Source organism: Phalaenopsis equestris, unplaced genomic scaffold, assembly GCF_001263595.1.
Source record: "Phalaenopsis equestris unplaced genomic scaffold, ASM126359v1 Scaffold000320, whole genome shotgun sequence".
Classification (NCBI taxonomy): Eukaryota; Viridiplantae; Streptophyta; class Magnoliopsida; order Asparagales; family Orchidaceae; genus Phalaenopsis; species Phalaenopsis equestris.
The window spans coordinates 258,973-281,145 of NW_018164762.1; the positions used below are offsets into that span (position 1 = coordinate 258,973).

At 33.4% G+C, this 22,173-nt stretch overlaps 2 protein-coding genes across 5 annotated transcripts in view; one reads left to right on the forward strand and one right to left on the reverse strand.

The window, feature by feature from the left end:
- The window catches only part of LOC110025664 (serine/threonine protein phosphatase 2A 55 kDa regulatory subunit B beta isoform-like), a 30,707-nt gene extending 14,204 nt beyond the window's left edge, over nucleotides 1–16,503 (forward strand). For 2 of the 4 annotated variants that reach the window (XM_020726256.1, XM_020726259.1), the window contains exons 7-15: nucleotides 255–346; nucleotides 1,814–1,932; nucleotides 4,315–4,438; nucleotides 4,593–4,716; nucleotides 13,373–13,441; nucleotides 13,542–13,633; nucleotides 13,720–13,797; nucleotides 15,454–15,521; nucleotides 15,815–16,503. In XM_020726256.1, coding sequence (XP_020581915.1) covers nucleotides 255–346; nucleotides 1,814–1,932; nucleotides 4,315–4,438; nucleotides 4,593–4,716; nucleotides 13,373–13,441; nucleotides 13,542–13,633; nucleotides 13,720–13,797; nucleotides 15,454–15,521; nucleotides 15,815–15,951 — 903 coding nt within the window. In that variant the 3' untranslated portion in view covers nucleotides 15,952–16,503. The remainder of the gene's footprint in view (nucleotides 1–254; nucleotides 347–1,813; nucleotides 1,933–4,314; nucleotides 4,439–4,592; nucleotides 4,717–13,372; nucleotides 13,442–13,541; nucleotides 13,634–13,719; nucleotides 13,798–15,453; nucleotides 15,522–15,814) is intronic. The other 2 variants (XM_020726257.1, XM_020726258.1) reach the window with 1 other exon arrangement.
- A 1,254-nt stretch (nucleotides 16,504–17,757) lies between these two features.
- LOC110025653 (pentatricopeptide repeat-containing protein At5g04780) lies at nucleotides 17,758–19,554 on the reverse strand. Its single transcript, XM_020726240.1, has one exon. It carries the CDS (start codon nucleotides 19,473–19,475, stop codon nucleotides 17,931–17,933), a length of 1,545 nt encoding a protein of 514 aa, XP_020581899.1. The 5' UTR covers nucleotides 19,476–19,554; the 3' UTR covers nucleotides 17,758–17,930.
- Between the last annotated feature and the right edge of the window lie 2,619 nt (nucleotides 19,555–22,173).

Below are 22,173 nucleotides of genomic sequence, written 5' to 3' on the forward strand. Positions count from 1 at the left end.
AAGGCAATATATACATGTAAAAATTAAAGTTTAGGAGTTAGATATGTAGATACATAAGAATTGAGTGGTACGATCCCATTTTTTAGTTTGGGGTGCATGTACTGAATTGTTATTCTAGTTACAATTACCGACATTATATTCTTTTGATCTCAAAGCTGACATTTACTATGTTTATCTTTGTTTAGGTTTACAATTACCGGCATTATATTCTTTTGATCTCAAAGCTGACATTTACTATGTTTATCTTTGTTTAGGTAGCTAGTGAAGAGACAAGCCTTAATGCTAGATGTCGCAGAGTATATGCTCATGCTCATGATTATCACATCAACTCTATTTCCAAGAACAGGTCCATAACTTCTATTGTCTCTAAGATGCTATACTCGCTGTTCTGTGGTTCTGTTGCGGGAGGTCTGACTTTTGGGAGAAAAACTTGTAGCTACTTTTTTTATCATATTTTAATGGATGAAAATTCTGTTTCGTTATTATTATTTTTTTATTATTTTGCTGTTTGTAATATTTTAAAATATTGGATTGATGGTTATGTATTTACTCAAGGCACATTTTTCTATTGGATTTTTATATTTTTAGATGAAGGGGTGTGGGACTTTAGTTTGGATGGAAGGTTAAGGTGAGAAAAGTGGTCCCAAAGCTGATTGAACAAAGTGGCGAGAGATGATGATTTGAGATATGGTTTAAATTTGGATGGAAGGTTAAGGTGAGAAAGGTGGTCCGAAAGCTGATTGAACAAAGTGGCGAGCGATGATGATTTGAGATGGTTTAATTGAGTTTATGATTGTGTCCACAAAATTTTTATATAGCATGGAATATGTGCTTGGAATTTGGCCTCAAGCCTGAGGAGCTTTGTGAGGGAAACATGCATGTCGTGCACACAGCGCACTCTCTAGGGCAACAACTTCAGTGCTTTACTTTTGTGGTGCTAACAACATACAGTGGTAGGGAATGCCACTCTTTTTTGGAAACAGAAGCATTTTAGTTTTTGAACAACTTGGACACTTTGGTAACCTCCTTTTGTTTTTTTTTTGTTTTTTTTTGAATATTTTCATATTTGAGTTTTTTTGTTATGTAAACGAGCAGCAATTTAATTTCAACTCATTTGTTGAACTTGATAAGAATTCATTCGATTATGGTCGGCTTAGCAAGCGCACAATATTTAAAAATATTAAATATGTAAATTTATATGAATTGGGGGTGTCAACAGTTGAATACGAGCAAGTTGAGGCTCTATTTAAATCTCTTCGATAACCATTAAGCTGGGCAAAAATGAGATCAAGTTCTTAATTGGTTGAATTTTTTTGTTCAACTTGTTTATTTTTGGGTTGAACACGTGCCAAACACAAATAATATGTTCAGTCAGTGACCTTCATATGCATAACAATTATTTGATTGATGACTGTGCTAATTATTGTTTTTACTTTTTATATTACAATATCATTTAATATTTACAGAACTTAAAAAAATTATTTTCATGACTTATAAGTATATTTGATTGTTTTTAAATACAATTTGTTCGCATAAAATGAAATTTACATTTGTGTGGGTGTGTGCGCATTCAATCTGAATGAGTTATTTGTGACTCCCCTAAAACTTTTTTTTATTGGCTTGTTGTCTTCTTTTTTGGTTTGTTTCAATTGATCGCTCTATTTTCTCCATTGTTGGCTACTAATTTCTCCAAACTTAACTCCTGTAAACTTGCAGATTTCATGTGCTTCAGACATGCTCGACCTTTTCATTTATTTATTTCCTGTTTTATAATACCGACTTCTTATTTTTGCTTTATTTGCTGTGTGACCAGTGATGGAGAGACATTCATTTCAGCTGATGATCTGCGGATAAATCTTTGGAATTTGGAAATTTCCAATCAGAGCTTTAACATAGTTGATGTGAAGCCTGCAAATATGGAGGATCTAACAGGTATTGTTTTAGTGTGTATGAATCTTATGGGAAGTGCAATATGTTACTTTTAGCAGTCTTGCTTTGCAGTATAAGATGAAGTGCAATATAAGATTACAACTGAAATAATAGGTCTTTTTTTTTTACCATAAATGATGGAGTGTGACATACAGTTCCTGATAAAATTTATGAGAAATATCCTATAAACACACTTTTATAAACCAAGCGAGGGAATTCTTTCTCAATTAGCTATTTTGGTGTTGTGGATGCTTGGTAGTGAAGTTTATTGCATTCCTTGCCAAAAGGCCTGTGTTCTGCAAACCTTTTTCATTTCTTTTCTCTTTAGCCTTGTCTAGCTGATATTGTTTATTGTTCTTTAATGCAGTGTTCTTCCCAATCACGTGCGTTGAGACCACATATTATAGCACAATAAAGTTTTATTATCTGCATATTTACTTTTTTTGGGCAACGCATCTGTCATTGGGAGAGAATGTTGAATCAACTCCAAAACAAACAGGGGGCTTTACAGACATTAATTACAATACAATTCTTATGTATTTACAAATCTCGCGTCTAAAATTTAATTTTTGACTTATATAACACCCAAATCCTTAATATGACTTGAAAATACCACTAATATTAGTTTTTCTAAACTGAAATGCATCTTTTTATTCATTTATTTTGATTTTATGATGCTAAAGTGTTTTTAGATGCTAAATATATAAACACACAAGAATTGTGTGCTTTGCATGTAAATCCCAGAACAATTATAGCAAGAGACGTCATGGACTTTTCTTTGCGACCATCCTTAATCGGAATTGAATGCCGAAAGTTTTAGAACCATTAGGAATTTTGTAGGGCTTGGTATTTGATTTCTGTAGAATGCTTAGTGTTTTTTACTCGATCCTCCTAAAAAAAGTATATTTCTTGTCCTCGCTCATGTACTGCTGAATAACAGCTGTTAGTGTGCTATTCCTGGCTGTTTTACCGGGATGACAATAGGTAGTCGTTGTCTGATTTTTTCTGTTGGGTCCATGGTGATATCTAACTGAGGCGGCAAAGGTATATGGCAGTTAGAAAAGAAGATTTAGGAGAGGATTCTAATTCTTTTATTCCGACTTGAAATTTTCCATTCTATAGACCTGTTATTTATAGGAAAAAAAATTATAATCCATCCATATCTATCGATTATGGGCATGCTTAGAAATTGTTTCAAATTATGGTTAACCATCCTTAGTAGAATAGCCAACTACTCCTGGATTCTCTTCTTACGAAGCGGTCAGTCTGCATAACAAGGAGAAATAAGTTTAGTGAATTTAGATTAAGTTTATTTATTCTTTCCAATTATTATTTTAGGTGAGTTTTAAAATAATTGTTTGATAGTTAATTCCCCTCTCAGTTCATTCTTGCAAATTCTTTTAAGGTTAATTTTGAGAGCCTCCTGAATCATGAACTTGAGTCAACTAGCACTTTACAGGAACTTTGGGATGTTTGGGCTGGTATTAGGAGCTGTACCTATTTTGCTATTTTTAAAACAAAACATTTTATCGACATCTTAGGAGCTGTTTGGAATCTCTTTCGGTTTTTCGTTTTTGATTTTATTTTGTTTTGTTTATGTTTTTTTTTTATGTTCGAACAGAGGGAGGATTGCCCAATTATTTTCCTATTTTAGTTGGATTACATTAGGATCGACTTTAAGCCCATGTCCTTTTGCTTTAGTTATGGATGCTCTTACTGGACATTTGCAGGAGAATGTACTTTGGGGTATGCTTTTCGTTGATGAAATCCTTCTTCTGGATAAGACTAAAAAAAGAGTTAAGGAAAAACTTGAATTATGGAGGTCTAAATTGTAGTCTAAAGACCTTCATTTAAGTAGATTTAAAACTGAGTACAACTTTTTTACAACTTTTTTACAATTTAGACTTTAGACTACAAATACAACTTTTTTACTACTTTTTTACAATATAGACTTTAGTTTTTAGATCTACATAATACAACTTTTTTACACCGCATCTATCTAGGTGTGGTGGCAGCTTTTTGGTAGTGGTCTGACTTTTTCAAAAAAAAATAAAAATTTGTAATAGTCACCGTACCTAGCTTATCAACAGATTATTTTTAATCAGCTTATTAGCAGATTATTTAATAAGTTGCAGCTACCCAAAACAGACCCTTAATATATTCTTCTTATCCTTTTTTTTGCACGGAATTTTCAGGAAACTGACTTCTATTCCATTGGTTGTTGCATTTTGATTTTAAGTGGGAATACTTTTTCAGTTCTCCTGTCGTTTTTTACTTTAATTGATGAAATTTGACAGTTTTGCTTATCTAATACATTTTATGTATTGTAATGTGGTACTAACTATTGTTTTGCGTTTTATGTGGCTCATTCTCTATGGTTTGCAGAAGTTATAACATCAGCTGAGTTTCACCCCATGCAATGTAACACACTAGCATATTGTAGCTCGAAGGGCTCAATACGACTTATTGATTTGAGGCAGTCTGCTTTATGTGATAATCACTCCAAGTTGTAAGTCGCCCTTTTTCAATTTACATTTTTACAGGTATGTATGTTTTTTCTTTTGGAATGGGGTTTGTGCTGAAAGTGCAAATTGATAGTCAGGTCTTTTATTTTTTTTGCTTTATTGCGTACTTGTTTTTCTGCTAAATGATACACTTAATAGGTTTGAGGAGCATGAAACGCCTGGCACAAGGTCCTTTTTTACCGAGATCATTGCGTCAATTTCAGATATTAAATTTTCAAAGAATGGAAGGCATATTCTGAGTCGTGATTACATGACACTTAAGGTTTATTGCTCAATCGATCCAATTTAGTTTTGTTACACTCATTATTGATTTTAAGAATGCATCTGATGTGCACTATTGAAAACTTGTTTTGGCCATGTAGCTGTTGAAGGTTCCACTAATTCTAACTTGCTTCTTTTCTTTGATTGTTATATTGATAGAAAATGTTTTATGTTGTGGATATTTGATGGAAGATGGGGTGACAAATGAAACTAATTATGGAAGTCTGTGTGAGAAGCATAGTTTGATTGCTTTGTATAGAAAAGTAGTGGCTAGAAAAGCTTGAATTGTTCATTTTTTCAATTTGTTTTTATACGTAAGAATATATAGAAATGAAAAAAGAAATAAATAATTACATTTACTAATATACAAAAAAATCATCGGTAGTTCTCCAACTTTTGATCTATTTAGGTATTGTTGTTTGACGCAAAGGGAGCAATAATAGGTTTTTTTTTTTTCCTTTGAACATGAATCTGTGGGAGATATATTTTCTTGTAAAGATTAAATCCGTGGTCTCTAATTTTTTATCTGGCACTCGTGCTAGCCTTTCTTGTTCTGATGGCCCTTCACACTTAATTTCGATGGCAAAAATCTATCATTCCAAATTTATCTATACCACTTTCAAATGTTGGGTTGCTGAGTCCTTTGATGAATATGTCAACACGTCTTCCTGCTTCAACCTTTTGTTTTTCTCTTAGAAAATGTTGATTCGCTTTCATGAGTTTGTTACGGTCATATTACTGGAATATGATTGGTGCTTATGATAGATTATTATCATTATATATCTTCATAACTTCTTTCCATCTAATTTTTAGATCTCCTAAAATAATTTTAATCCATAGAGATTTGCAGATCCTCCTTGAGCAACTGCTCTAAATTCAGATTCGAGATTAGTCTTTAGATGTTTTATTATTTTTTTGCTTTTCCATATTATAAATTTCTTATAGAAATATGCAAGATTTTGAGGTGGATTTCTTATCCAACGGCGACCCTATTTAGTCATCATTAATAATCAATAAGTTGTAGAGTTTCATCTTTTTTTTTTTAGAGAATTTTCTTTCCTGGACTCAAGTTACCTAAGGATTCTATAAGTAGCTTGGAAGTGAGATTCTTTGGCGTTGTCGATCACTAAATTATTAGACTTATTGCCAAGTCAATTTCATGATATGTATGTGATAGATAGATTAGTTTCTCATATATTCTTGGATATTGCTTAATCTATTTTTTGGATATTGCATGATCTCTTTTTGGATACTGCTTGATGTTAGCTTTTATTCATTTTTTTCCATGTCAAATTTTTTACAAGGATCAATTGAAGATTTATATAATTTACACTCAATCATATTTATTTCTCTTAATAGGTACGTATTATATTTTTGTTGTGAGATAAAAATTCTTTATTTTGATTGATAAACTTCTATACTCAAGAACTATTTGAGTTTACATGGTTCATTGATTTCAAATTCTTTAGTAATTTTTTTTCCTTGAGTGATTACTTTTATTTACTTTCATCTCTTGTAATAATCATATCATTAACATATATCATGAGAATTATTATTTTTCATGAATGGATTGTTTTATCAAGAGAGTATGGTCTTTTTTATGTTGTTTGTATTTCATTTCATTACATTTTTTTTGTGAATATATCAAATCATGCTCTTGGGGATCATTTGAGATCATAAATTGCTTTTTGCAATCTGCACAACTTATTTTTTGTGAGAGTTATTGAATTTTGGTGGAAAATTCATAAGATATTGGATTTTACTTGTTTCTTTTACGAAAGTTTTCACATTTTGAGCTACTTCAGATGGCTTATTACATTTAACTGATATGAGACATGTAGAGTCTGGAGCTCTTATTTAGTCTTTCACCATTGATAATTGACTCTTTGGTGGGAAAATTAAAAAATAATGATAAAAAAATTGGACATAGTGAATGGAAGAATGAAAGATAAAGAAAAAGTTGAAAAGTATTACCCTCGTTTCAATTTGATACCATGTAGAAAATATTTAATGACTATGAAAGTTTGAATTGTTTTTTCTTTCGAGGGGAATTTATATACAAAATTACCCATAAAGAATTAATGAATAAATAATTATAATACTAACAATAAATAACTCCTAATTTTCCAATATTTGATCTATATGAGGATTATCAATTGGGTAATCCACTGGCACATTCTTTTAATTTTTGTATATGAATTTGTGGTGGATGTATTTCCTTTTAGGCGATAAATTCTTGGTCTCATATTTTCCTTACCTAGCTATTCTGCCACTCTGTTTTGATCCGATGACTCTTTAACAATCGTGATAAGTATGAACCTATAATTATCAATAATATATCTTCATAGAGTGGGAAACTTATTTGTTGTATTTTTATGCCATTTTTGTTAGATTTGTATTGATATTGTATTAGTTGGGCAAAATTGATGCGGTTATATTCTCTGAAATCAGAATTATCTTTTATCTCGTTCTTTCCCTTCCCTTAGTTAAGTTTTCTTTTATTATATTAGTTTGTTACCTCACTTATCTATTATATGCACTTCATTTCATGTCCTCTTATGTTCAGGAGTTCTCCCTCTCAATTCCTTTAGGGTTTGTTTGGGGAAATTGCAACTTATCAAAAAGTTGATGCACAGCAGCTGTGACGGGAAGCTGCTGCACAGAAATTGCTACGGAGAAGCTATGTTTGCTTATTTTGTGCAATTTTGCAGCAACTATGCTGCAGTTTTTATGAATAAATGACCTTTTCTACCCCTTTAGTATTTTGTTGTTTATAATAAAATCAAGCCTGATTGCACATTTTTTAATGAGAATTTATATCCAGTTTAAATATTATATAATAAAAACCGACACCTCAATACATAGTAAGCAACACAATGATCAAAATTAAAAATCAAAACTATTAAACTAACATTTAATATTATCATACTATTATTTTTAAAATGCAGACAATTAATTTCCTCATCTGTTCTGAAGGTCTAAAATCACAAACCCTTAAATGCAATATTATTAAAGACGAATAATAAAAGTACTCATTTAAAATTTTATAAACTTTTGATGTCTCAGTGCAGAAAGTATAAATCAACAAATAATCTATTGCTACAAGAAGACAGTAGGCCTTTAAAAAAAAAGATCTTGTAACAAAAATATATAACCACAGAGGCCATCCAAAAGAACCTCAAGAGGCATGTGAGTGAAAAATGCGGGGTAATTGTTTGCCTTGATAGCGATTTCATACGTTTCAAGAACACATAGCAACATCTAGACCTTTCAGAACAACCATTAAGGTCAAACATCTTATGATATACCTCCAAACCAAAAATAAAACATGCTATAAATAAGTATATGCAATATTCTACTCAGAGTTGCCTCAAAGGCCAATCATGTGAGAAAAATCACATGTTAAAGAACTGAAAATAAAAGTTGCACCACAATGAAATTCATGAACTATTGCTCATAAAGTAATAAAAACATTATGGGTCCGTTTAGCATAGCTTTTTTCTTGCGGTGCGGTTCCAAACCTCTAATTTACGTCAATTGTTAATAGCAGTGTGACAGCTTCGAGCGATAATTTGGTGTAAACATGTTACATTGCTAAAAAAACATATAATATCTATTCACAGGCCAACAATGACATCTGTAATTCACTCTCTCAACTTCATCGTCTCCTCATCACCTTCCCCATCCTGTTTACAAAACTCAGGCAAATCTATTTCAGCCTATAATATTGATTTGCCCTAATCGAATTAGCTTGAACATTCATTATAAAAAAATATGATAACGAAAGTTCGAGAAGCGATGAAGAGGTTATGGTTTTGGTAAATATTTCCTCATAAAAAACGAAGATAAATTATATAAGAAATAAATCTCAAGCATTGAAAGTAGCATAAATAATGTCCTCATAAATACCAAAACTACCATCACACCAAAACAACCACACATAGGACCTACACATCACTCCCATGCACAAACACCACCAGCACCACATCAACACACCACCACACATAGCACCTACTCGCCACCACATATAGCACCCCACCATCACACCATCAACACACCACTAACACCACTCCTATTTTCATAGCACCTACACAACACCAACACCACGCATAACACCCAATCACCACACCATCAACACGCCACAAACACCACTCCCATATTCATAGCACCTACACATCGCCACACGTAACACCTACACAACACTCTATGTGCACACACCACCGCCAGCACACCACCACACATAGCTTCCATGAGCATTTTTGAAACATTCTAACACATGCACATCACCTCCACATAATTTCAAGGCCTCTCTTGGCCTTCATTTGCCTCAAACCTGACCATTCCAACTAGTGAAATGTTGGCCCATTACTTTCAAAAACATCCACAAAAATCATTGAACAATTCTTCATAATCCCAAGCCCAATTCAAAGCCTCAACTCTATCAATTTTCGAAAGTCGCAAAATTTCAATTTTTTAGTGCATCAAAACTATGCATTCGCGAAAGAGGGCAAACCACCCAAACCAACCAAAATAAAAAATAGAGAGGCCATAAACTAGAAAGACAATCACAACCCTTAAAATCCAAGATGCCTCAAAAATTGAATGTCAGATGCCACAAATTCAAATTCCAACAATCCTAGAGCCCCCAACTTTCAACTTTATTTATTTCAGGGGTCATAAAAAGAAAAAGCAAGTCACAAAAGACACTAACTAAAAACCGAGTAGAGCAAGGAGAAGAAACAATAAAAAGATGGTAGATGATACCAAACATCAAAATCCCATCCGTCATATACTGAAATATCAATTTTACATGTAGGTCAAAGTCACAAAACACATTGAGAAAGCCACACATTCCAAATCAACCGCAAATTGCAAAAAATAAATGATAGGGATATCGTGGGAGAGGGAGATAAGAACACTTTTTACGGCACAAACAAGAGAGGGGAGAGATGACTTTAGGAAAGAAACACGTGAGAGACAACAGAGACTCGAGAGAGGCAGCGCGAGAGAGGTAGAGAAGCGAGAGAGGCAGAGACGCGAAGGAGTTAGGGCATAGGCGTGAAGAGGCTAGGGCAGAGATGCGTGGGGCAGGGAAAACCACATAAGAAATGCAAACCACGGGCTATTAATATTGGCCCACGTTTACATTGAATTATTGCTCGAAGTTGCCATTCCAATATTACCGATCAACATAAAATATGCAAATTAGTAGTTTGAAACCGTGCCACACGAAAAAAAGTAAGTCCAAATGGACTCTTAATCCGTGCCTATTTTTTAAAAAACAGTCCATAAATTATCTTTTTACCTTTCTGCTACTGCCACACTTCTCAACACCTCTTGTTAACCCAATCTCTTCCGTTCCATTATATTGCCATATCCTATATTCATAATAGATAATCCCTCATCTTATTTTACACCTTATATGCTCACAAGAAAAAGTTAAACCCAATCATGCAACCTTGAACATTTTGACCACGGTAGAAGATCTACCTTTCCAAAGTTTTTTTTTGACCCAAAGCATAGGTCCATACACTAGAAAAATCTCTCTCTCCAATCTTTTTATTTAAAAGCCCACCACTCTCTTTGTCCATATTATAATTGATCAAAAGAATTTAAGTAAATTCAGCTTTGAAGATGTATAAAAAATGTATACATCTTCAAGGAGAAAAAGGATTCATGTAGCCGACCCCACGTAGTGGGCTTAAGGCTTTGTTGTTGTTGTTGTAGCTTTGAAGATGTATAAATGTAAAGCTTTAGGCTGAAATAAGATATTGAGATTCGGAGAGTTATAGCAGATATTATAATTAATAGGTATTTTTAATTAAATTTGAAGACTAAGAGAATAGGAAATTATTGAAGAATAATAGTTTTGGTATTAATATTTAAGAACTAAAGAGATATTCAAGATTATGCTAATTATATAAGAATTAAACTTTTGAGTCTTTCAATGAAGTTTTGTGAGAGATTTATGATAACCACAAAATTGTCGTAGAGCTGCCACTTCACACAATTACACGTGTAAGCGGTTTGCAAGAGCGTATTGTTTTCATGAGGAAGTGTGTTAAGAAACATATTTGAAAAAAGGCGAAGCTATAGTTTAGTAACTATTCCAACCTAGTTCGGTGTGATTCAGAAAACAGTAAAAAGAAATCCTAAATCTATCAGAGTCGGCGGAAAATAAAGATAGAGGAAAACACATATTAAATTGATTTGGTGTTTCTTCCAAATTGATCGTGCCTCTGTGATTTACGTGTGGCACCTGGCTTTACTTGTTATGCAATTTCTCTTACATGGTTGTTGCCAACCGGGGATGATATTTTCTTCTTAAGCATATGCCTAGGTTAATAGAAGAAGTGGAATTCCAGAAAGATAACATTCGATTATCTTTATGGCGTCCCCAATAATTTTTAAGACTTCGTTATTGATTGCAAGATCCGTAATAAAACATTCATGTTCTATTCAGATCTTGTGGTTAACATATTCTTTCCACAACGCTTCTGCCGAAGTCGTAGATCTCGATTAATTTTAACACTCCTATTGGCCATATTAGGAGCAAACAAAGGCAAGAAGGTTAATCAACAATATTTGACAATTAAAAGCGCTGAAAAACGTATATGAGAAATCATCAACTAAAATCAAGCCAGAAAATCCACCCACAAATCACAGAGGTACGAAAATTAATTTAGCTGCTCATAACTTGAGAGAAAAGCAAAGAAAATTCCATGGAAAGCATACCTACAAGAAACATTTTTATTAAAATAAAAATAAACTTACAGCCCTTTGGTAATCCTCTTTTACAATCAACGACAATTAACTTCTCTCAAAACCTCTCAAAAAAAAAAAAAAAATAGACCAAAGAAAAACTAAGAGGAGGAGAAGAATTCTCTCAAACTCTAGCCTCCTTAATTCTCTCCCAAAAAACTCTCCTAAACTCTTCAATGATGTTCTTTTTATAGCTTGAGTTCAAATTCCTCCTAAAAATCATCGGGATTCTGCACATAAATTATACACCTAACTCTCTGGTTGGGCGGCGTGGTCATACTGCAATTTGGCGTGGCTATGCCAAAACTTCAAGTGCACAAGCTGTGAAAGACATGGTGACCATGCCCGAAATGCAGTGTGGCTACACCCGGAAGGATGTTTGTCGCACACAAATGGTGGGCTAAGCTAGTTCTAGGCTTGGCTATGCTGGCTTGTTTTTTTTTCCAAAGTCCCTGTTTTGTTTCAATTTGTGTGCGCTAATACTTTTGTGACCTGCAAAATACAATTTCAACCTTCAAAAACATAAAATCATGAATATAAAGGAAGAAATTGTTAGAATTTAAGCATAAAAAAATGTGAAAAATTGATGCATGTCAATTTATAGAAAATAAATTTTAAAAAATCTATTGTTTGAAGAAATAATTTGGTTTCCTAATTTGAAGAATTATTATGGAAGCGATTCTTGTTTCAATTTAGTTAATGAAAAGTATTGAGAGTAGTGAAATGATCTTCATATAATTTTTACTGATTTTGAGATGACATATGATCAATTAGTATAAGAATTTATTTGGTTTATATCAAGGAAGAAAGGTGCATGTCAAGTCTTTAGTGAAATTGTTCAAGCTATGTATCATATAACACAGGCAGGTATTAAAAGTATGGAGTGATCACAATGTTTTCAATACCAACAGGATTAATTTAAGGATTAACATTTGAGTCTATTTTTTATTTGCTATATAATTATTTGCCAAAAATTATTTAAATTGAGTTGTTTGACGTAAGATTTCTGAAGATTACATAAACGAGTCATATCTTTAATCAATTTTATAGTTAGAATATTGTAGAAAATGTTTAAAACTTAAAAAGGTATTTAGAATAATAAAACAATGACTTAACCTTATGTTATGCATGTGATATTAGCAAATATCGGCTAATTTTATCAGAAGATAATGCGGGGCACTTTTATTATAGGCTTAAGCATCTGGGAGGACATAATAAATGCATTTAAGTGAGATAGCTCAGCATTACATGATAAGAGGAAGTTGTGGAGGCTTGAAAGGTAATTTTTATTAAAACATAGTTAGGCAACTTATACTGTATGGATTTAAGTATTTGACTGTAAAGAAATCCTTGATATTTAAGTTAAGCTTGGCTGAAATCAAAATGTCACTATGAATGTTTAACTAGATTTAGAAGGATAAATTAAAGAATGATTATATTTGAGTAATGGTCAGAGTACATTTTTTGAAGATTAAGTGGTTGAAAATATCTTAGGCAGTTTGAGATTATACCAAGAAGGGTAGAAAAAGCACCGATTGCTCATGTATAGGAAATCAATGTGCGGGTATTATTAAGGAAAAGTTTTTGGACCCAAGTCCATGGATAGAATTAGATCAAAATGATTTGTGAAGAGTAAGTCTAACATCTTAAATAACAATAAACAAAAATGATTGAAACATGAGGATTTATGAGCTACAAAAACTTAAGATGTGGGTTAATGGTGGTAATGATTTACTGTAATCTCCTTGACCTGTTTGTTGTGCACGCCATCAGCTAAATTTTCTGTCATTTAGATTGTAACTGTAATTATGATTTTGGTTTTTAATTTTTGTTAATCTTCTGACTTTTCTTTCTTCGCCCATAGTATTTTTTTTCTGAAATTTTGTCATTTTCAGCTATGGGACATAAACATGGATTCTGGTCCAGTTGCAACTTTCCAAGTGCATGAGCATTTGCGGCCTAGAGTAATTTTTCATTGCCTTTGATTCTCTTTGATAAGTATTTGTTACAATATGGGATTACTTTTCTATATTTTTTACTGTTTTTGCTCATTATTTGGTGCAGCTTTGTGATTTATATGAAAACGATTCAATTTTTGACAAATTTGAATGTGGTGTAAGTGGTGATGGACTTCGTATAGCTACTGGTTCTTACAGGTATTAATGATGGTTTCTGTGTGATAATGGTTTTATTGGGTGTTTTTTCTTTGACGGTGATAAGCATATGTTTCGTGTTAAAACAGCAATCTTTTCCGTGTTTTTGGTTGTGCATCTGGAAGCAGTGAGGCAACAACTCTTGAAGCAAGCAAGAACCCTATGAGGTATATCTATATTGATGAAGATATGCTAATATTTTTAGTGTGGAACAATGTTAATTGGTGATTTTGGGCTGCTTTATGCAAAACCAACCCAAATATTAAACGGGTTAGTAAGTTCAACACGAACACGACCTGTTTTCAACCCGTTGACCACAACCCAACACCTATTTCTAGTTTTTCGGGTCAAATTCAATTCAATGTTTGGTCAATTTCAGGTTGACGGGTCGGTTTTGAGTAAATTTCTGGTTAGTGGGTCCAAACAAACTTCATCCGAAAAATTAAAGGGGTTATGATTACTAACCTGAACCCAACTTGGAAACTATTTGGTTCAAACCGAATCCTGATTTTCGAGTTGGGTTCTGGTTGAGTTGACGTGTTGGGCCAATTTTTTACAGCCCTAGACTTTGCTTAAAAAATGTGTGTTTCTCCAGTAGTAAATCACATGCAATATGAAGCGTCACCACTCATCTTAAAGCCTTGTTCTTTTAGAGCTGTAAGCTTTTGGTTTAGAAGACCAATGCTTTGTAAATTACTACTAAGATGTTGAGATATAAAATTTTATGGTTATTTTCTGCTGCACTGCAGTTTTTCCTCCTTGATTAAGAAGAGAGAGTATATTTGATTTTGTTTAGCACCAGAGAATTTCTGCATAACTAGGATTTGCTCTACAGAAATGAGGATCTCTATGTTCATAATGATTACTTTTGGGTGAAAGTCCCTGACAAGCTTTCACATTAGAATTACCAAGAAAAAAAAAACTTGGAAAGATTGACAGACTTGTTGAAAGAGGACTGCTGCTGGTTTAAAAAAACATGGAGCTAGAAATAGAATAATTATATATGCTTTTAAACGATTAAAAGGATGGTATATTAACGACTATTCACATAAACATGGAATATATACTGTCTAATTCATGTAATGATAAAATTTGTTCGGCAAAAGATACAAGAACTTTGTAATAAAAGAGGCGGTCTAAACAAATAAATTCTAAAGGCATATTTCAGGCCTCTCTTTTAATTAAAAGCCTTTTATTAGCTTGGACTCTTCTGCCACTTTGCCATCCCTATCATGACTATTTGCTTAGTTCTCAAAAACAATCTGATGCGTTTTTCTTTTATCTATTTATATATATATTTTCTTTTCATCTGGTACAAATGGTGCGTTGATCATGTGTTGTGTTGTCTGACATTGCTTATTTTGATATTATATACGGAAATTTACGCACATACCCATATTGTCATAAATCTATGCATGAAAATGTGTATTTCAGTTAAAAAAAAGGTAGTGATGGTGGTATCTTTGATCTAATGTTGAAGATTTGATTGGTATGCTTGTATATACGAATGTTAAGGTGTTAGGTAAATACATAAGAATTGTGTGGTAGGAATGTAAATTGCCCTATTATAACCATAATCAATAGTGTTTGCATTTTTTTGGAACTAAGACATCAATCTTGTTTGGACTCCAATAGCAGTAGGGTGTTTTTTCCATGGCCCTATTCTGCAGTCTTCAGAGAGAGATTTATAATGAAATAATTTCATGTAATTTGCATCGGAAAATCTTTCAGATGGAAAACTTAATTTTTTACCTCAAAAAATTTATATTGAAGTTATTGACAGCCGTGTTACTTTCAGTGATAATTATGGCTTTCTAATGCAGGAGGCAAGTGCAAACGTCAGCAAGACCTGGAAGAGCGCTGAGCGGTCTAACAAGAGCTGTTCGAAGAGGTAACTATTATGTAAAATTTAGGGGACATTTACACACTTCTAATGTAATTACATATCTAAAACCAAAAGTTTCCTATTTGCACACACATCACTCAAATCCTTAACATCACTTAAAAGATGCCACTATTACCACTTTTTCAAAGTGAAATAGATCTAGAAATGTGCTATGTATGTAAATTTGAAAGTTTAGGTGTGAGATGTGTAAAAATAGATGAGAATTGTGTGCTTCAATTGTAAATTTCCCAAAATTTTAACTCTTGGTACTTCTTAACTCATTTTTGAACTTCGAACAGGGACTGACAGCCCCAGTGTCGATGCCAACGGAAACTCTCATGACTTCACAATGAAAGTTCTCCACCTCGCTTGGCATCCAAATGAAAATTCAATCGCCTGCGCTGCTGCAAACAGCCTATACATGTATTATGCATAGGGATGGATCTAGGTGAAAATAGAATGTTTGGTGAGATTTTTTTTTTTCGTTGTGGCAGAAGATATTATCGAGGGAGCTGCGGAAGGGTCTTTCGTTTACCTTTTCATTCACAAAATGATCGGTATCAGGGCCGAGAGGAAGCCGCCGAAATCCAAGTGGAAGTTAAAGTTCTCTTGTTCCCTGGAAGGGCAGCTTGGTTCTGATTGTTCTGATTTTTTTTTGGTTTTTTGCAATTTTTCTCTTTTAATGGGAGCAGGGAGGAATGGGAATGGGAGGTTTTTCTGATTGTTTAGTCTTCTTTTTAGGTCCCAATATTGTGATATGATGTAGTTTTCCAACCAAACAGTACAGTTTGGCCGAGAATACCTTTTTTTTTTCTGACTTTAGTGCCCTGAAGAGTAATTCTGTGCTTGGGGGCACTACAGACTTCGTATTTGTTAGGAAGGAAAACAGCCTTTTGAGTATTGTGGATGTGGTGATGATCATTATTATAATTCATCTCTTAAGTTTTAGCACTTCATATTTTTTTCAAAAGAATTGTCAGCCAAATAATATCTCTGAGCTGCTGTGCGATACAAGTCTTTCTGCCAAGAATTCTGCCTGACCAAATTATGGGTTTGTCATTTCCTCATTCATGATTTTTATTTTATTTTATTTTATTTTATTTTTATTTTCTGTAGTAATTATGTTGTCTCTGGCTTTCATCACTCTGCTGTATTATGGTTTTGCTTTGGGCATTCATATACCACTCAACTCTTATGTATTTACATATCTAACACCAAAACTCTGATATTTACATTAATACCGCCCAAATCTTTCAGATCATATAAAAAATAGTTGTATGTTGATTTTAAAAAGGTGAAATACACCCAATATGTATGTAAAAGTTGAAGTTTATGTGTTAGATATGTAAATACAAAAGACTTGAGTGGTATATATATAACTCTCCTATTTTTGGGAGGGGGAAAATTTACGTACTTGCCACGTAATTCTTATGTATTTACATAATAAACACCTAAACATTCATATTTAGGAGGGTATCACTCAAAATCTTAACATTAAATCAAAATAGCATCATCATCATCATCTTCTTAACAATGAAACACACCTCTAAATGCGTCAACATTGCTTTTATTTTTTATTTTTTCATATTGTCGCAAATAGGACACAGGCATTCATCTTTCAATAAACTAGAATGCTGTTTTGGAGCTTAGCTCTATATGAATGAGGTATCTGTAGTACTCATTATGCCAAAATTTCTTTATTCTGTTGTTTATGGATCTCACCTAAACCCATTTGCAGGCATCCAAGAAAATAAATAAGGGGCATTTAAATTTATACCATAGAAATCTAATGGGCAAGTTACATGCCTACTACGCATTTCTTATGTATTTACATATCCAACGCCTACAATGTAATATTGAAGTTTCAACAAAATTTATTCAAGTAATACAACAGTGAGACAAAATTTAGCTCCCAATTTTTATGTGTTTACAAATCTAACATTTAAAATTTTATATTTACATTCATAACAATTGGTATCGCAATCCTATACATGAAACATGCATAATTCATTTAAAAAAAATAGTAATAGTGATTCTTGTGATGTAATATTAAAGTTTTTAGTGCTATACATATAAATATCCATGCAAATTTGTGTTGGATCTGTAAAATACATAAAAATTGTTTTTTTTTTAAGCATGTAAGTGCCCCCAAATGTAAATCATACTCGCTCATACACGTGCAAATTCGAACTATAAATTTGCGCAAATTTCTCTCCCACACCTTCCTAGTTTCTGGCGATCTCAAAGCCATTAGAAGTCTTTTAATGCAAAGCAAATGCCAAATTGTATTGAACAACACCAAAATCATCGTCGTAAGGTGGAAACATTTACAAATTTCTAAATTTGCAACAGAAATAGCAGCACATGATGAATCTAAAATTTATATCAGAAAAAGATGATCACGAAGACTTCTAGTCACCAAAAATCCCTGCAAGAACATAAACCACTGCAAAAATGGTGAAACCTCTTTATATCTCTCACAATAATTTCTCTTCCTGATATTTTGGATCCAAGTTTCAGAAAAGAGTGGCAATCCCCACAAACCCTGAGGTTCTTATTTATCCTAATGGTTGCATCAGGAGGCAAGCTTATTAAACCAAAAGCAAATGCCAATCTCTCGCTGTGTTGACCAAGCAATTCCTCCTTCTGCTCTTCATCAACATCATGAAAATCACATTCATTTTGTGTCTTATAAGCCAATTTCTTCATCTCATTCCTTAGATCCTCCAACTTTATATATATCTCCGAAATTCTCGGATGATTATACTCCCCAACAACAAAAACATGAACTTTATCCCTCACTTCAATCCAACTCCTTCCTTTTTCCCTTTTTACACCATTATCCTTCAAATTCTTCCTCAAAACAGCAACCTTTTCCCAATTTTTACTTGCGGCATATAAGTTCGAAAGCAATACACGATTTCCCGCATTTTCAGGCTCGATCTCAAATAGATGTTCTGCTGCAACCTTCGCCAGTTGAAGATTGCCATGAATCCTACATGAACTAAGCAGAGATCCCCAAATAGACCCAGTGGGAGCAAACGGCATATTCTGAATCAATTCCCATGCTTCTTCAATAAATCCAGATCGACCAAGAACATCAACCATGCAAGAATAGTGAAGAACATTAGGTTCCAATTCACCATCCTTCCTCATAAGATCGAAATAAAAACGCCCGCTTTCAACTGAACCAGCATGGCTACATGAAGACAAAACAGATACAAAAGTTACTTCATTTGGGCAAATTCCTGTACTCCGCAACTTTTCGAACAGCATGATGGTTTCGAGGCATCGAGCGTGTCTCGAGAATCCTGCAATCATCGCGTTCCACAGGACGATGCTCTTCTCCTCTGCGATCGAAAATACATTCCAAGCTTCCTTAATGCACCCAGATTTTGCATAAAGATCTGTAAGAGCAGTGGAGACAAATATATCTGAATCAAATCCAGTTCTAACAATAACGGAATGTAACTGCGTTCCTCCAATAGTTGCAGCTAATGCAGTGCAGGCACTCAGAGCGGCAGAAAGAGTGAACTTCGTCCATTCCAAATCCATTTTCTGAGATTTAGAAATCAGAACCAAAGCCTCCTCATGAAGATCATTGTGGACATAAGCAGAAACCATCGAGCTCCAAGTGACGGAAGATTTTTCAGTCAAATTATCAAAAACCTGAACCGAATCATTGATCATATTGCTCTTGGCGTACACATCAAGCAGTGCGGTTCCAACAAAAACGTTAGAATCTCTTGCTATTTTGAGAGCCAAACCGTGCAATTGCCTGCACTCAAAAACTGCGATTTTTTCTGCGCACGCGCAGAGAATGCTCGACAAAGTAAATTCGCTCAAGACCAATCCTTGACGACAAATTTGCTGAAAGAGAGTGAGAGATTCTACATATTCTCCATGATTGTTATGGCCGGCGATCATGGTGTTCCAAGAGACAATGCTCCTCGTCGGCATTCGATCAAACAGCTTGCGAGCATACTCAACTAGGCTGCATTTGGTGTAGAAGTTGAGTATGATGTTAGATGTAAGGGTCTCGGTCTGAATACCTGTAAGAATTGCTAATCCATGGCAGATTTTCCCTAGGAAAATATACTTTTCTCTCGCACATACTTGCAGGAGATGTTGCAGATATGCTATGGTGATTGGGTAGAGGTTACAGGGATGAAGTTTCCCTATGTTTGAAGTCTTAAGAAGCGCAGAATAGAAATAAAAATTTAGACCCGCAATGTTGCTTTGGGTGTGTGAGCTTCGAAAATTCACAATTTCTCCCTTCTGAATTTATCCTTATTTTGAGAGAGACAGAGTTTTGGAGGATGTCACCCTCATTTAGCGAAGAATTTTAAATAGGTTCCGAGGTTTTTTTATAAACGTAAGCACCTATGATTAATTACTCATCACAATAATAGGAGATCTCTTTTGATTCATGCTAGTTATTAAGGATTAAATATCGAATATATAGTAACAGTAGACACAAAATTTAAGTTATAGAATTTATTACTTGAAACATAAAGTAGATGGTGGGTGAATGAAGACGAAACCGGATCAAGATCTCATAATTTCGTCATCCCAGGTCGTTATGGTCATTGATCTACTTAGTTAGAAGATGTAGTCGACCCAACTTGACAGAAGAATCCTTGACAGCAACTATGGGTTGCGTCGTCCAATGTATCATTGTAGATCTTGGGTGGATGTTTGACTAAGGGGACACATTTAAGTGGATCTTAGCTAATAATAGAAGGTTTTGTGTCAATCAATTGTATCTTTATGATTCACAATTCAAATGGTAGAAAAGCATTGTGAAACATACAAGCTACGACTGTGACCGTAATATAATAGTGTTATTTGGAGACAACTGTCTGATTAGAGGATTAGTTATAACCGTTATTTTATGGTGTCATTTGACGGTAAAACCACTCGAACAAAGAACTCAGGTCACATAATTATTTATAGACAATTACTTTGATTATGAATATTTTGATACATTTGATATGACATTCGCTCTTTGTGAGTTGAAGTCAATCAGGAGTTTGTCAGCCTCGAGAATCTGTTGCGGAAAGTGAATGAATTTTGCTTTTAGCTCTTAAGTGATTGAATTTTAACATGAATATTTGGTTGGTTACTTTGAAAATTGTTATTTAAAAGATTGTCATATCTGATTGAAAATTTCAATTAATACGACCGTCATCGAGGATTAAGGCATTTAAATTCTTTATCTTTAAAGTGAGACATTTAGTTTTGTCAGTTTATACTTTTAGGGTATAAGTTTTGTTGACTCATGTCCTCATAAGGACAATGATTGGACTTGTAAATTATTATTTCAAGATTTGGTCATTTATTAGGACTTATTATACTTGTCATTTCCAGTCCTTAGTACAAGAAAGATCTGATTAGTGTGGTGATTTGGACTTGTAAATTTTTATATTATGATTTGGACATTTATTAGGGTTCATTAGACTTGTCAACTCTGGTGCTTGCGTAGAGTTGGATCGTACTAGTGGGGTAAAGACTTACAACCCTATCCTATATACAAAACGGGCCAATTAGCCCCTCACAATATACTCGAACCTTATATTTGAACATGTAATACATTGATTGTACTGCATGTGAGCATTAAATTTATGTGCTTGAGCTATTTTAGCTCGAGTACTTGATGTCTTAATGCAATTCCTGAAACCATCTTATAAAATATTTTCAAATTTATGACTTTAAAATCCAAATCTTATTATTTTAAACTTTGAAAACTTATAATTTTAATAGCCCATAATTTCAAATCTCTAAAAACTTAAAAGAAGCCCTAATTTTAAAGAATTTTAAGCCTAAAGAGTCTATGTTTCAAAAGCCTAAGACTTTAAATATTTTTAAAATCCTAAGAACCTACATTTCAAATGCTCAAATTTTCAAAATTTTAAAATTTCAATTGATTTACATTTTATTTTTATTTTATAAGACAAAAAATTCAGAATATTTCTTATTTACAAGTCCAAATTTACCCAAAAATCAGACAGCCTCTCGACATCAACCCCTATTTGGGGGCACCGGGAAATGTCAACTTTCTCAACAATCTTAAGAGGAGCTAATCAATGTCATGAGACACTGTGGTCGGAGAGCAAAAAATATAAACTTAACCAGAGATCTTAAAAAGATACAATCAACATTCAATGTACTTGCACAAAATGGTTAGCTCGCAAACTAACATTTCCCGAGTGATATTTTATTTTTCCCAAACGGTACTCAATTCCCCATGGATGGGCACTCACTTTCCAACGAGTGAGTATTTTAAAATCCTATTTTTTAAAAAGATTTTCCAAACGAGTCTGTGTTTTTCCTATCTCAAATTGATATTTTGAAAATTACCCCTTTTGCCGGAAAAAAAAATTACCTTTCGAGCACCAATATCGGTGATGGCGATGACGACAATAACACAACAATAAGAAATCACAATAAATCCCAGACATTGTTCTTTTCTTTTTTTTAAATGTATACGACTCACAATAACTAATAATATAACAGAAAATGCATGATAAATTGTGAAATGACTCACCTAGGCATTAAAGCTTCAAAAAAGGAAGAAGAAAACTGAATTTTTTTTATATTCCCACTTTTAGCCTTCTAAATTCTCACGTTACAAAATTAAAAAATGGGGCATCTGTCA

Coding starts and splice junctions, on each gene's coding strand:
- LOC110025653 (XM_020726240.1), bottom strand. CDS start 19,475: ATGCCGACGAGGAGCATTGTCTCTTGGAACACCATGATCGCCGGCCAT.